Source organism: Oryza glaberrima, chromosome 2, assembly GCF_000147395.1.
Source record: "Oryza glaberrima chromosome 2, OglaRS2, whole genome shotgun sequence".
NCBI lineage: Eukaryota > Viridiplantae > Streptophyta > Magnoliopsida > Poales > Poaceae > Oryza > Oryza glaberrima.
In genome coordinates, this window is record NC_068327.1 from 22,064,053 (window position 1) to 22,078,865 (window position 14,813).

At 41.7% G+C, this 14,813-nt stretch overlaps 2 protein-coding genes across 3 annotated transcripts; one reads left to right on the forward strand and one right to left on the reverse strand.

Annotated features, from left to right (window-relative positions):
- Positions 1 to 2,660: 2,660 nt before the first annotated feature.
- On the forward strand, positions 2,661 to 3,542 carry LOC127764556 (uncharacterized). Its single transcript, XM_052289449.1, has 2 exons — positions 2,661 to 2,951; positions 3,106 to 3,542. Exons 1-2 carry the CDS (start codon positions 2,852 to 2,854, stop codon positions 3,321 to 3,323), a joined length of 318 nt encoding a protein of 105 aa, XP_052145409.1. The 5' UTR covers positions 2,661 to 2,851; the 3' UTR covers positions 3,324 to 3,542.
- Positions 3,543 to 6,333: 2,791 nt separating this feature from the next.
- On the reverse strand, positions 6,334 to 11,193 carry LOC127764617 (uncharacterized). Of its 2 annotated transcripts, XM_052289516.1 has the most exons (5): positions 10,916 to 11,193; positions 9,468 to 9,557; positions 7,793 to 8,496; positions 6,872 to 7,593; positions 6,334 to 6,743 (listed from the first exon to the last, which is right to left on the reverse strand). In XM_052289516.1, the coding sequence occupies exons 3-5, from the start codon at positions 8,366 to 8,368 to the stop codon at positions 6,635 to 6,637; spliced, it is 1,407 nt and encodes a 468-aa protein (XP_052145476.1). In that variant the 5' UTR covers positions 8,369 to 8,496; positions 9,468 to 9,557; positions 10,916 to 11,193; the 3' UTR covers positions 6,334 to 6,634. The 2 variants fall into 2 exon arrangements, with proteins under 2 accessions (XP_052145476.1, XP_052145477.1); XM_052289517.1 differs by lacking the exon at positions 9,468 to 9,557.
- Positions 11,194 to 14,813: the final 3,620 nt, after the last annotated feature.

Consider the following 14,813-nt stretch of genomic DNA (forward strand, 5'->3'; position numbering starts at 1 on the left):
CTTAATTAATAACGCGCTAATGGACCGCTCCGTTTTCCATGCGGGAGAGATTAGTTTCCATCACTGGAATCCGAACACAGCCATAGTCTCACTTGCAAAAAGGGGACTAATTTGCAGCTACACTTCTTCAAACAGAAGATTAATTATATACATGAACATTAATTCGGAACTACAGTCCTTCAGAAAATAAGAAAAAGAGAAGAGAAGAACAAAGAAAGAAGGAGAACTCCTGGCGCTCGCCGCGATGCTGTTCGTTCGCGCCATCGCCGGCCCGGGCCCAGCGCTCTTCCCTCCTGCCGAGGACGAGGATGCCGACAGCGACGGCGACCCGGAGGCCAGCGGGGAAGGAGGCGGAGTGCTTCCGGTGACGATAAGGTGGGCCTGCATCACCTGTGCCGCCGGAGGGGAGAGTGGTGTCGCCGCTTGCCGCCCGCTGCTGACGGAGAGGGGAGGGCGCTGTCGCCGCTCGCCGCCCGCCGCCCGCTGCCGACACTGCGATGGCGGAGACGGGAAGGGGAGGAGAGGGGAGGGGGAGGCCTAACATGTTGATTGCTACCGGTTAGGCCGCAGTAGTCCTGCCATAGACTGCTCGCCAATTGTCGGTCTGACCATCGGGATCCAAAAAACACATATCGACGAGACGAAACTATTGAAAGTAGATCAACTTTATTGCATCAATATATGTTTACAAAGTGTATCTAAAGCACTCCTCTGTCAACTCACGAACTAGTATTGAAGTCTCGAAGCAAAACTATAACTTTTCTCTCCCAAAAAATTGATATACTTCTAGCATCAACCCCTCATCTATTTATATCCTTAACGTGGCTACCCATAGCCACAAATCCTACAAGAACTAGAATTCCCAATCACATAGGAAACCTACTCAACAAGGTAAACAACATTCCCATACAACTCCGCGCTCTAATCTTTCTAAACTTGGACCTCTTCCCATACGTACACAACACTATGTGTATACTTCATGGAAACCTTCATTCCACATGCATGGTTTCTAGCCTAAGCATCCTGTGTGATATGACCATTTGGACCTCAATTTCTCCCAAGCCTAGTCCTGATCCATTGTCGACTATACTCACATGACCTCAAGCAACACCTACACATAAACAACAAAGAGACTCTCCGTATTCGAGTATAGGTTCGCACCAACTTGACTCATATAAGCACAAAATAGTATCACATACGAAAAGAAACATCTAAAAGTCATAAACATGAAGCAATTTAGAAATCCCATGAAAACAACCCGAAACCAACTACAACCCAGAGTCTGCTGGTCTAACCGTCGGGCTATCCAACACCTCCGGTCTGACCGACCACCCATTGCTGACTGCACTGTTCACCGACCAAAAATATTATTCACTGTATTTTCAATAAACACTTACTTTTAACAATTGTTTATCACATAGATTAAATCAACACATTAATTTCACGGTACCAATCGCCTACAACTACAATAACACTGCTGATCACCTAGGTATAAAGCAACACATCATTATGGACTTTAAATGGGATATGGTGTTAAAATCTCATCTGCTCAAAGCTGATCGAACAAATGAAGTTTGCAGTTGTAAAGCTAGAAATGAATCTGCTTGATTTGTGCAATAAAACTATGCTCAAAACCACTTGCTCCATGTGTTTTCCGCCTTCCGTTTGCAATGGCACTGTTGCTACCAAGTTGCCGCGGTCGGTTACTTTTGTGGGTTAAAACCGTGTCGGAATTCGTAATAACCAGCCGACTGCACGCAGAGAGAGGCATCTCACACCTCCGCCTTCTGTGACTTCTGTCCCGATTCCTGAATGTTGGTTTTTCTAAACTTCCTAGGGGTGCGAGTCTTGATCCATCCCGGGTGCCCCTTGCCTTGGATCCTGGTCTTTTAACACTAGTGTCAGTGCCGTAGAATCGCTCTACAACTTCCCTCTTTTTATAAACGAGAAAACCTGCCGCCGCGCAGGCGCAACCACGTGAGAAGCGTTGCCCAGTCACACGCTCACACACGCCCTGATGCCAAAACAAAAATTTTCACCCTGTCATATCGAACATTTAAACACATGTATGAAGTATTAAATATAGGTTAAGTAACTAATTACACAGATTACGACTAATGTACGAGACGAACCTTTTAAGCCTAATTGCTCTATGATTTGAGAATGTGATGTTACAGTAAACATATGCTAGTGGCGGATTAGTTAGGTTTAATATATTCGTCTCGCGGTTTACTGATGGATTTTATAATTATTTTTTATTAATGTCAAAACACTCTATACTACACGCCAAAACTTTACACCCATGTATTAGAAACCAGTCTCATGGCGAATTGGCGAGATGTGTGTGTGGTGTTGTGGCCGATTGGCCGCGGGCTTCCAACAGGGAGCTCAACTCCCGAAGCCCAGCCACTGCTAGCTCGATCTCGGCAGAAGGCACGGCACCAGCACGCATTGTTGCAGAGCCCACACGTGGTGCATCAGTGCGTGGCATATGGTGCAAGTGCAACTAGGACCGAGCTGTAAAAAAGAACAACGCCTAGCTAGGCCTAGGGCTTGTTAAACAAGGGTAGAAACAGGAGTACGTACGGCATATAATAACAGTGTGTGTAAGAAATCTGAGATGAGTTTTGAGCAAAGCCTTTGACCACGCCTTCCTCTTAGCTGACTGACAAATTAAGCGGCTAAGCATTTGCCTTCCTATAAAGATCTTACTACTCGATCTAAGCCCCCCTCTCCTCTGTACACTGTTAATTTTCTCACTCACTGACTGACCAAGCTAGCTAAGCTAGAGCAGAAGAGCGTAGTGCATCCAGAGAAAAGAAGCACGTACGCCAAGATTGGAGTTCAGTTCATGTTCATCATGAGTTGCCGAAGGACTTCGAGTCTTCTTGTGATCGCCTTGGTCATCTCCTTGCTCTTACTTGACCGTCCCATTGCTCACGCACGCCATTGTAAGTTCATATTCATCTTTGCAGCAATTAATTGTTACCATAGTTTTTCTCTGAGAAAAGCACCATGAAATTTGTGGCAGGAGCATTTCCCTTTTTCTTTCTTCGTATGTTCAACTATTGTTGATTTTAACCAGTATTACTATCTTTTTTGCAGTGAAGAACACGTCCATGTCGAGCCGTGGTTCATCAACAGAAAGAGGATTAGAAGATTCAAAGAAGAAGCTCGATGAGGAGAAGACCAAGAAGGTTGAAGCCGTGCAAGTTGGATCAAACTCTGACCATGGAGGGAGCCCGGATGTTCATCAGTTTGCGAAGATAGTAGTGGTTGAACGCCGGGGACCAACGCCTCACCCTAAGAAGCACAACTTATGAGTATAGATAGCCAAGATAGATGGATATATAGCTGCCAAGTTCCTCCCGCTGTATCTATTTTGATTTAGACTAGCTTTTCTTTTTCTCAGTTTTATCTTTCTCTCCCTAGGCTAAGATAGGAGAGGAGTGACCAAACTCCATAGATCATAGCTAGTAGTGTACTACTTTCCAGCAGCACGTCGTTGAGAAATTAACCTCAATAAAGATGTCACATATAGCATCTTTTCAATTTTGTAGCCTGTATTTGACTACTGAATTTTCAATTTTTTTAGAATTTTTTTAAAGGATTCAGGGGTATCCGATCCATGGCGTTCTCTTGAGTCCAGAGAGTATTTGACTACGGAATTCTCAATTTATTTAGAAAATTTTTGAATATGGAAGGGAGGAAAAAACTAGAATTTTTTTTTGAAGAATTGATGGATACCCAAATATCCAATGCGTCCTCGAGTCCATGTTGAGAGGGAGATTGACAACTGATTTCTCTAAGATTTTTCTAAATAAATTAGAGCCTATTAAGAGGGGGATAAAAAAAGTTGAGAGTTGGTAAAGAGGGGGGTCAAAGTGTGCGAGCCCTTTTTGCCCCCCACAAGAGAGGAATAAGTTCACTTTGGGTCCCTCTATTTTTTGTCCAGTCCGATTTTCATTCCTTGACTGCAAAACCGGGTATGATCCGTCCCCCAACTTACGAAAACCGGGCAAACGTGGTCCCTCAGTGGTTTTGAAGGCGGTTTTGGCTGACGTGGCGCATACGTGGCTTGTTTGACTAGGTCTCCGTCCCACGTGGCATTGACGTGGCGCTTACGTGGCAATTATATCTCAAAAAAATAATAAAAAATGTGGCCCCACATGTCTGCTGCACAAAAAAATAATTTTAAAATTGTGGGGGCCATGTGGGCCCCACATGTCAGTCTCACTCCTCTCTTCTTCCCTCTCCCTTCTTTCTCTTCTTCCCTTTCCCCTCTCTCTTTCTCTTTCTCAGGCAGAGGACGCCGCGGGTGGGCAGCGGAGCAGGCGAGCTCCGGCGGCGGCGGCGGCCGTGGTCGGCGTCGCCGCTCCGCATGAAGGCGAGCAGCGTGGCAGCGCCCTGGAAGACGCTATCGACGCTGCCATCCATGTCGCCGCCGCCGACCACCCGGATGCCCTCCGCGCGCGCCGGGACGGCATTGCCAAGCGCCTCTACGCCGCGCTCGTCATCTTCCCGCCGCCGCTTGCCGCCGCTCCACAAGCCGTCTACGCCGCGCTCTCCCCTCCTCGCCTCCCTCCCTTGCGCCCCCAATTCCTTCATGCTCAACACCACGCTCCGTGCCCTCGCCTCTTCCCCTGACCCGGCCTCCGCCCTCGGCTTCTTCTCCCTGTCCGCCGTGACAGCGGCAACAGCAGCGGCGGTAGCGGCTCGTACTCACCTCACTCCCTCCCGGGCACGCGCGTATGGGAAAGGGGAAGAGGAACGAAGGAGCTAGAGCCGTGCCGAGCTCCCTCCTCTCCCGCCGGCGAGCTAGAAGGGCGGCGGACGGCTAGGCGAGCTCCCTGGCCTACCGGCGAGCGCGCGGGCGTTGCTTCCTCCTCTCCCGCCGGCGCCACACCTATGCGTCAGCCATCCGTGTGCGGTTCGTGCGAGGCGCCTCCTTCCTCGCTCGTCATGGCCCTCCCTTCCACTGGTAAGTGATTCGCTCTGCTTCGAGTGCGAGATGGTGAATTTGAGTAAACTCCAGAGTCCTTGAACTTTTAAAATTGGTTCGGATTCTACGTGCATTGTACTTAATCGAGTGTGGTTTCAATGTACGCGTGTGTTTCTGTTTGCATTGCGGTGATTTGATTGAAGCGATCGATCGTGGTCACAAACTTAATCCAAGTTGCGCAAGAGAGAGATACCCGCCGCTGCCACACGCGACTCGCGTAGAGCATCTGTTGCGCAAGAGAGAGATGCCCGCCGCTGCCACACGCGCCTCGCGTAGAGAGGAGAATTGGATTATTTGGTCATTTGGGAATGACATGTGGGCCACCATATTTATTTTTTAGCTAACATGTGAGACCCATCATTTTTAAATTATTTTTTTCTATGGTTAACTTGTGGGCCTATGATTTTTATTATTTTTTCCAAGATATAATTGTCACATCAGCGCCACTGAGACGGAGAACTAGTCGTAGCCGGTTTTGAGGTTGAGAGAAATTGGATTGGGCCAAATAGAGGGAACTAAAGTGAACTTATTCCCACAAGAGAAGTCTCCTCGTCACCTTACTACGTGGAAGCCCGCACCTGTGGCTAAAGCGCAGCCCAAAGTACACTCTCGCAAAAGCGGGTGCGAGAACACATACACAGCCACCTCCCCCCCATTTATCCACACTGCAAAGAATTATGACGATGAACTCCGCTAAGTGGGCTTGGCTCTGCATGTGAAGATATTTCACACGAAGACTCCGCTAAGTGGAAAGTTCAGCATGTGAATATCACGATGACTGCTTAGTGGGCTGTGCGGGGGTAAAAATTTATTCTCTCTGGGCCTTTATTTTTTTGACATTGGCTCTACCGACACTGACCCCGGGGAGCAATGCCTGCCTCGGGTAAACTTAGACCCAGGACGAGAGATAACGGCCCCCACGGATATCCGACTCATTACCAACTCTGCCCTCCAATGAAGCTGGAGTTGAAGGCCCGCGCCACCAGGCCCGGCGATGGAGACTCCGGGGCGCACTCCTTTATCCTGGGGGACGCGCTCCTCGGCGAGCGGTATGGTACTAAACAATAATAGGGTCGGCGGTGAAAAAAGGAGACGTGCCACCGGAACGGTGAGAGAAGCGCTTCCCCTCTCCCCTCCCAGTCCCAGTCCCATCGCGACATCGCGTGATGAACTGATGATCGCCCCAGTTTCAGATTCCAGCACTTTGGTCGCAGATTCAGAAAACCAGATGTCAGTTCAGACTTCAGAATTCAGACCGGAAGACGAATATTGGTATGATGAAGAGAAAAGGAATACGTTCTAGCTCCTCAAAGGCTCAAACCAGCAAGATCAACACAAACTAATTTTTTTTTACAGATAGCAATGCAATCCAATGATCCATCACCCCCTAGGCTACACGCTATTTGTACACCTCTTCACTCCTCTTCTCGCTCACGGTACAGAGTTACAAGCCACTGACAAAACCGACAAGCCATCTTACCTGCTACAGGACCAACAAAAAAGAAGAAGCAGGGTATACATATATGGCGTGCAAATCAGACACTTCGGTGGAGTTACAGATAGATTTCGACCGATTTCAGCAGCGCATCAGAATTTCAGAGATTCTTCAGGAGGTATAAGAAAAGGGGATGCTCAGAATTTCCAGCAGAGGAAGCCCTTATTCCAGCCACGGCGCCGCTTGTTTCGCCTCCGCTCCGCTCTCGCCATCCTCACCGGGCTGCTGTTCCAATCCCACTGTAACCTGTTCATCCACCACAGCAACACATACCTCCCAACTTTCAGTTTTGATACAAAAGTTGTTCATGAACACAAAAGAAGGTTTAAGTTTATAGTTGTAACATGACAGAGTGGATGAGGATGGATGCTTACACTGGAAATGCGAAGGACCGGGTGCTTGTCGTGCTACTATCTGACCGGATGGAGATGTTGCCAATGTGACCAGAGGTCGACACTGGGTTGCACATGATGCTAGGCCCAAGAGAGCATGGCTCAAGGGGATACCCATTGCCAATCAGAGATTTTCCCTTTGCATTATTATCAGGCACATCTAGTTCATCCACATGAGTGGAATCCTTTTGCGCATCGGTAGAACTCGTGCTAATTCTGCCGTTGTTTGTTGCGTCTGCGCAGCTCTCTGAATCTGTCTGGTTGAAATCATGCACATCAGTAGCACCATCGTTGTCAGAGTTCTTGTTGTTCATCTGCCTATTTGCATCACTGGACTCTACAACATGAGGTGATGAGGATGTGGCCACTGCATTTTCATCCTGTGGATCCGCTATCGGCTCGCTGGTGAAGCTTTCGGGGTGGTCGTTGCTCTTTTCGGATGGTTGGACTTCTGAAGAACTACTTGATGTCAGAGCATCAGGCATGGCTTCTGCTGTTCCAACTTCGTTAAATTCTTTGGAGCCAATTAAACCGTCAGTAGTCTCAGCAGTGGACATGGGTTTATCTAATGCTGCGGTTGCATCATGTCTGTCAGATATTGTTGCTGATGAACCGTTGGTGTTATTGATACTTGATACGTTGCTAGTAATAAGTTCATCAGTTTTTGATGCAGTTGCAACATCATTGCAGTCATTTGTGGAAACCTGCAATGTGGTGTCAAACCTGTTTGTCAGTCTAAAAAACCAATCTAAGGATGATTGAACTTCTCATAACTATATAATTCAAGTTATCACCCAAAAGAGTAGGGTCAGGTAATAAAAAAATAATAATGACAAACCTGGTGATAGTGGTAATGAGAAAACAAATTTGATTACAGATTAAGCCAGTAACTTATGTGGTTACCTGTGCAATAGCCTCTTCATGAACAGGGGGCATGTTTTTTTCATTTATTGCAGAAGTTGTGCTTTGATGCTGGGTCTGGGATTCTTCTGCACTTTCAAGTTTAAGTCTTTCCTTGGATTCTTCTGCACTTTCAAGCTTAAGTAACTCATGCAAACTTATTTTCTTCTCACTGATATCACTAGCAGTATCCCTGCTTTCAAGATCACATTGTTTCTCCGTGTTATCGTCAGCAGCGAATCCAACAGGTAGGAGAACAGTTTTTGGTTTCTGTCCATGTGCATATTTTTTAGCATCACCTTTCCCCCCATATGTTAGATCACTATTCGTGTCTATCATTAGGAAATCAAAATTTGGTGGTGACTTCTCATCTAACTTTTTTTCTGCTGAAATTTTCCGATGCGGAAGTACTCCTTCATCGATGCAGACATCCTTGACAAAATTGCCACCATAATCAGAAGTAACAACAGTATCTGGCAATTTTATCTCCAAAACATCCTTGTCGTAAGAAACATCATCATGTACTACATGTCCAGTTATATCTATCATATCTTGTGTTGGATTTGAGGCTTCTACCATTTTCCCTATCAAAACCCAGCCAATCACTTTTCTCGTATACTTCTGTGTCCAGTTTCAGTCTTTCAGACCAAATGTAGCTATCAAGCTACCTCCATCAGAAATTTCACCGTTGTCGAAATTTTCATCATCTGTCAAGCCAATACAAAAATATCAAAACTTTCACAAGGCAAAAAAATATATTTTTAAATAAATGTCATGCTAGCATACCAAGTTATCTTTTTTGACATATAACCCAAGACTGACTACTAATACACGATGAAACATCATTTGGGCAAATCCTACAGAATGGAATGTAAATTCAACCTAATTAAGATATCTAGCATTGTCCTCTTCCATTTTGGTTGCTAAATCACTTTTAATCAGTTATAAGCATTAAATTTTCCTGTAGTGACTTGTGACTGCAAACTGCCATCTTCCTAAAATATAGTATATGAAGACCATGATAGGGACAATTCTCCCCCCAGTCTGAAACTCTGAACAAAGAAGCTGGTGGACTGGTGGTAGTCTTGGTGGAACCAACGTATATATAAGCATAATACCACGTCAAGACATTGATTTTTCATTATGAGTATCATGCCTTCCCACTTAACAAATCAATTTTTGACAGGTAGAGCTGCAAGGCCTGCAACCGAGATCGATCGAGACCCCGAATACACACAATTGGATCCTTTTCTCACTCTTAAGAAAAGGCCATATCCCCTTTCAGTGTCCACAAGTTGCTGAAAAAAAATGTAGACTTTCATTTTGATTGGGATCAAGTTGAATTTCTGCATTATTATTACTAAAAGTGGTTTTCAGTTTTTGTAAACAGGCTACAGCTATGGAGTCAACAGAGTAGGTTTTAGGTAGTGAATAATCAGTGTTCGCAACTAACGATGAATCACTTGCTGGATATCCTAATTTTTAAGTAGCAGTTGACTACCCTAGCTACTCTCAACACAGCAGTTGACTGCACAATTTCTTACAGCTTACAAGAACAAAGAATATTGGCACCCTTACTAACCAAGCAAAGTTAACTTGAAAGTAAAAAAATAATCCTAAATTTTATCCCAGCCACAGTGATGCATTGACCGTACTAGAAAACAGTTGGTGTTCTTACCTACTGTGAGTAGACAAGGGTGCAACTGAAAAGGTCACCTAGTTTCACGATATAGATGCAGATCTTATGGAGAAAAGAATTGCTTATGTCCTGCATGCGAAAGAGGTATAATAAGATGGGAACAACGGTTAAGCAGCAGCAATATGAGTTCTAATAATTACATTGAATGGATAAACTCGAACAACTTAATATAATCAGAAAAGTTACTGCAAGTATTATTTTTTTCTGTGGATATTGACAATATTACTAGCAACAAGGAATGCTGATTATTATTATTATTTTTTGTAAACTCCATGCTCTCGCATTATGTTAACAAATCCGGTCAAAATAAAATGAAGAAAATTAACACGAAATCTTGAAAACTGTCCTGACGACAAACTGAAGCATCTCACGTCCTTTGCATGAGCTAGTAGTAGCCTAGTACAAACCGCAACATCAACAGAAAAAAACATACACAACAAGCATACTCATCTCCAACACAAAATGAAGAAACGTACGGTTTAAGCATGCTAGGCATATTAGATTTTTCCCAACAGATGGCCTCGAAAATACTACCTCGATCGAAAATCGAAATAGTTGTTTGTGATTGTAACGAATTCTCCTTTCTCTCTCTGGAAATTAACATACAGCCTCTACCATCTGTTTCTGACTTCAGATGAGGGAAAACAAACGACACTGCAATCTATTAACCCAAAATTTTTCAAGATTTAAACTTCCTGTCCAATTATTTAAACATATTTTTTTCTAACATAAAACTGCCGGTTTATTTGCATGATACGGAGTACGGAGATGCGCCATCAATTGGTGCTTCTTCTCGTCCTAGACATACAGTACAATACAGACACTGTCTCCTACTACTCGTCAAGATCGTCAAGAACAGTTTAGAACACATTACGCAACAACAAAATACGCAGAAATAAATCAAAACAAGAATACATCGATCGGGTATACGGCCACAGATTCAAGAAGCTGGCAGGAAACGAGAGGAAAAATTAATGGACATTAACTACATGGAGCAGGCGTTGTCTGCAGCTAGGTGGCGCCCTCTCCCCACACACACCGCAGTTACTACGGCACAGGCCGGCAGGCAGGAAAGGGAGAGCTTAACCAGCAAGCATGAGGAGACGCAGGAAAAAAAAGAAGAAGAAAAGATTGCTGCTTTGATCTTGATGAAATTCATATGAGATGCTCATGAACAAAAGTTTTTTTGAAACTATGTTGCTTTTTACTCTGTCCAAGCTCACATCAGTTTTTCTTTTAAAAAAAATCAGAGTGGAGTAAGAGAGTTTGACAAGAGAGAAATTTACAGTAGATGATGAGGAAAGAAGAATCAAAAGCACCAAGAACTCATCAACAGAAGATTAGAACGAAAGATATGAGCATAGCGATCAAAAGAAACGACGATAAAAGAGAGAGAGAGAGAGGAAAGATCGAGAGCAAGAACTCACCTCAAGTTCAGATAAACTCGGCAACTAATTCTCTTCTCCTACCTCCTCTTCCAAAATCGAAAGAAACGTCAAGGAGAGAGTTTGCAAGCAGCAGAGGGAGAAGGAAGGTATGAGTGAGCCTACGGGGGATCGCAGGAAGCCCAACGAACAAGGAATTCGGAAGTGAAGGAGAAAAAAAAATCTGAACGGAAGCATGGACACTTAAATAAAAGGCATGAGGGGGCAGAGCTGTGCAATAAATTCGATCGATGCTCTCTCTCTCTCTCTCTCTCTCTCTCTCCTCCCTCTTCCCTCCCTCTCTGGATGATGGATGTGTTGTGTATATTTACAGGCCAGTCCTTGGATTGCTTACAACACAAGTTGCTGGGACAATTTGTTACAAGTGTTCCAACTTTTGTGGTTTGGCCCTAGTGTGTAGGGAGTATTTTCTCATGAGTTTTTCAGACCAGGTCCGATTCAGTTGGGTACTTGTATGTTCATGTTCACTAGGAAGAATAGCATTTTCAGGTGTCAAAACCTTGTGACCTGAAATGTCTTTGAAGCACACTCAAAAAATGACTTTAAAGAGTATACTGTAAAGAAAAAAAGTTCATTTTACTCCCTCAAATTATTCCACCAGATCACTTAACCCCCTAAATTATTTTTGGCTCATTCGACTCCCCGAACTATTGAAAATGGTTCAGCTTGCTCCCCTAACACTATTTCTCTTTTTTTTTCTCTCTATACAAATCATATTTCGTAATCAAAATTTGGTAGAATATAGATGCATTTAGAACTTACATATGAACTTTTTTTTTTGAATTTTTCTAACTATTTATATAGTTCGAAAGCACTTAAGACTGATTTAAACATCAAAATTTTAAAGCTGAAACAAGCATCCACGAAAAAATTCGAAAACATTTTCAAACTTTAATAATGGTATTAGTTATGGCCTAAAAAAATTTCAGCTTAAAATACAACTTGTATTAAGAGTAAAAAAATAGAAATGTTATTAATCAGTAAAGTGTTCCATTTTTAATTGTTTAGAAGGTAAACTGAGGAAAAAAAACCTGAGGAGGTTGAGTGATCCATTGAATTAGTTAAGAGGAGTAAAATAGACCTTTTTTACTGTTAAAAATAATGTCTTGGTTGCGTTGGAGAGTATCGAAAAGTAACAAAATTCATATTTAGCGAAATAAGGTTTATGTGGCCATATAGATGGTTCTTTTTAAGCTCGGCGAGAAATAGAGATGCTTTTTTATTTAACTTTAAATAATTATTCTTCTATGCAGTATAATTATTTTTACCATACAAAATTTTGTGTAGGTTATGGATACTCCACGGTGCATGTTAAAATATGAGCAAGTAACTTTTGAACTTATTTTCTAATTTCTAAATGGGAAAAATATTTTTCGCACTAGGCCATCTGAAAAAAAAACTCTAAATTTGACAATGTTGATAGTTTAAGCTGAATTCAAAGCACTTAAATGTGGGAGAGTTGTCTCTTAGGAATATGTGACGAGATGCTAGATTACTACTCGGTCCAGAAAAAGAAAAAGACAAATTCTAGCTACGAATCTGTACACGCATATGTCCAGGTTTGGATTGGATTTTTTAATGGGACGAAGAGGAACATAATTGATGTTTTCCTAGCATGTTCTTGAGTAGCATATAATCCATTTAGTATTTCATTATCCATTTCCACTAAGTGGATTTTCATCTTACAGTAGATAGAAAATAAGATGATGTTGCATTTTTACTTCGACTAATATACATAATGAATGTATACAGGTAAGAATGTTCCTAGCAAAAACAAAACAAAACAAAAGGAATGTTCATAGCATAATTCTGTTAGGATTTCAAATATATTACAATATATAGGAACCAACTTATGGATCTGAAATTCAGAATTTTGAGACTCACTGCTTCCGATAACATTTATTTTTGAATCAGAGGGAGTATATATATATCATAGAGCATATCGCGTATATAGAATAAATATTCCATTTTAAGTAAATGAAACTATATCTAGTGAATGTCTGGTAATAACATATTATGAGCAGGGCATTATTGAGAAATGGTAGATAAGTCAAAGGAGAGAAGCATTAAATAGAGGAGGAAATGGCGAAATCAAACCAGCAGTAGAGGACAGCTCTCCCACATTTAAGTGCTCCAAATTCCAAACCACCTCTACGGACCCAAAATTTATTAGACATACTGGTACCAACGAAGCATTTCTAGACAGGGAAAAACTTTTAAAATTAAATAAAAAAGTACCAATTTGATTTTTTTGCTTCAATTTCATAGTAAACGATGTAACCTTTTCACGTAAATAGAATCCTAATTCTTGCTATTTGGAATGGATCCAATTATATTGAGTCTAGCTTTCTTCTTCGAGCTAAACTAATGACCTTTTTGCTATGAAAATATTTTTTTTCCTTCGAACAAAACTAATGTGAAGTCCTTTTCATCATAGTTTAAGACTGGCAAAACAAATATTGGGGCAGATGTACTGACTGTGAGGTTTGTGTCACTTGATAAGATGTTAGCGTGCGAAATAATATACTCTACACATAACAACATGTCACGCTACTACTCTTACATGTTTTGCATCATGGTACTGTGTAGTAAATGTGGTACTAGAAAGGTACATTTATTAGTTTCTCCAACAGTCTGTTTTTGGACAAAGTTTTGTTTTTCAGTCTAAAAATGTGTTGCTTTCTGTAGCTGTTTGTCACTAAAACATATCAAAATTGTCATCTGAAAAAGACAAAAAAATTGCAACACTTTGTTTTGTAAAAAAAAAAATTAACAAGAATGTAGTCTTCTTTATAATAAAGAATACACCTTAGTATATTTTGACCGAAGTTTTGGAAATTTTGACCGAAGTTTGGAAATTTTAACCACATAACGACTTGCTGCAGTAGCTGGAAGTAATTTGTGGATTATCTGAAATTTTATTGGAAGCAATATTTGTTTATTTAAGGTGGGAAAGTATAAATTAAACTTGACAAGTTCATTTCCAGTAATTGATTTAGTATGTATCTTGGCGTATTATTCTTTCCAAGGAAATTTTACAGCCCAATTAGTGTGTATCATCTAATGAAAACCTATAATCTTCAGAGAGAAATTTTGGTCTTAGATTGATTGGCAATATTTCATCATATGAAATTTTGATTGATGAAAGCCGTAGAAAGAATCTCTGAAAAAAAAAAGTTTTGCTATATGGATCTCATTATATTACTACAAGATAGAGACAAGATGTCACCAAAGCCAAGCAAGTACTCCATTGGCAGCTCGTCTGCTAAATTACAAGCCCAACCATAATTTGAATTTTGAAATATTTGATAAAAAAAATAAATTTTGAAATATAATTTTAAATATATCTAGTTAGTTTTCATCACTTTTCTATTATTCAGTCTTGTTTCTACAACGCTAAGAGTAGAAGTGTAAAATTTCTGCCTTAAAATCGTTTTTGGCTGCTACTATATTGACATACTAGAAATGCTAGACTCTCGAAATCAAGAATTAAAACATTAATGAAATGCACATACACAACACCATCAAGCTAAGCCATCTAAATCACATCCTGCCTTCCGTTAGGTTTCGTCCGATGCTGACCAACACTTGATGGCTCATAAGTTTCAGGAATAGACCGCCCAACTAATCGAAACATTGAACCGAAATATTTCAGCTTAGCTTGCACACTGACGACCTGACAGGGATGCAGTCAATTCGGCAAAAATATGTTTAATTCAATTAGCCAGGTCATATGATCTGACTTGTGTTTTCTTATATATACAACATGAATATGTAGTACACGAATGTTATAATATTGTCAAGGGACAAACGCTAGAAACCTGGCCTGAGCTCACTAGATTTGATTCATGAGATAGTTTTCAGTGACAGTGCTACCATA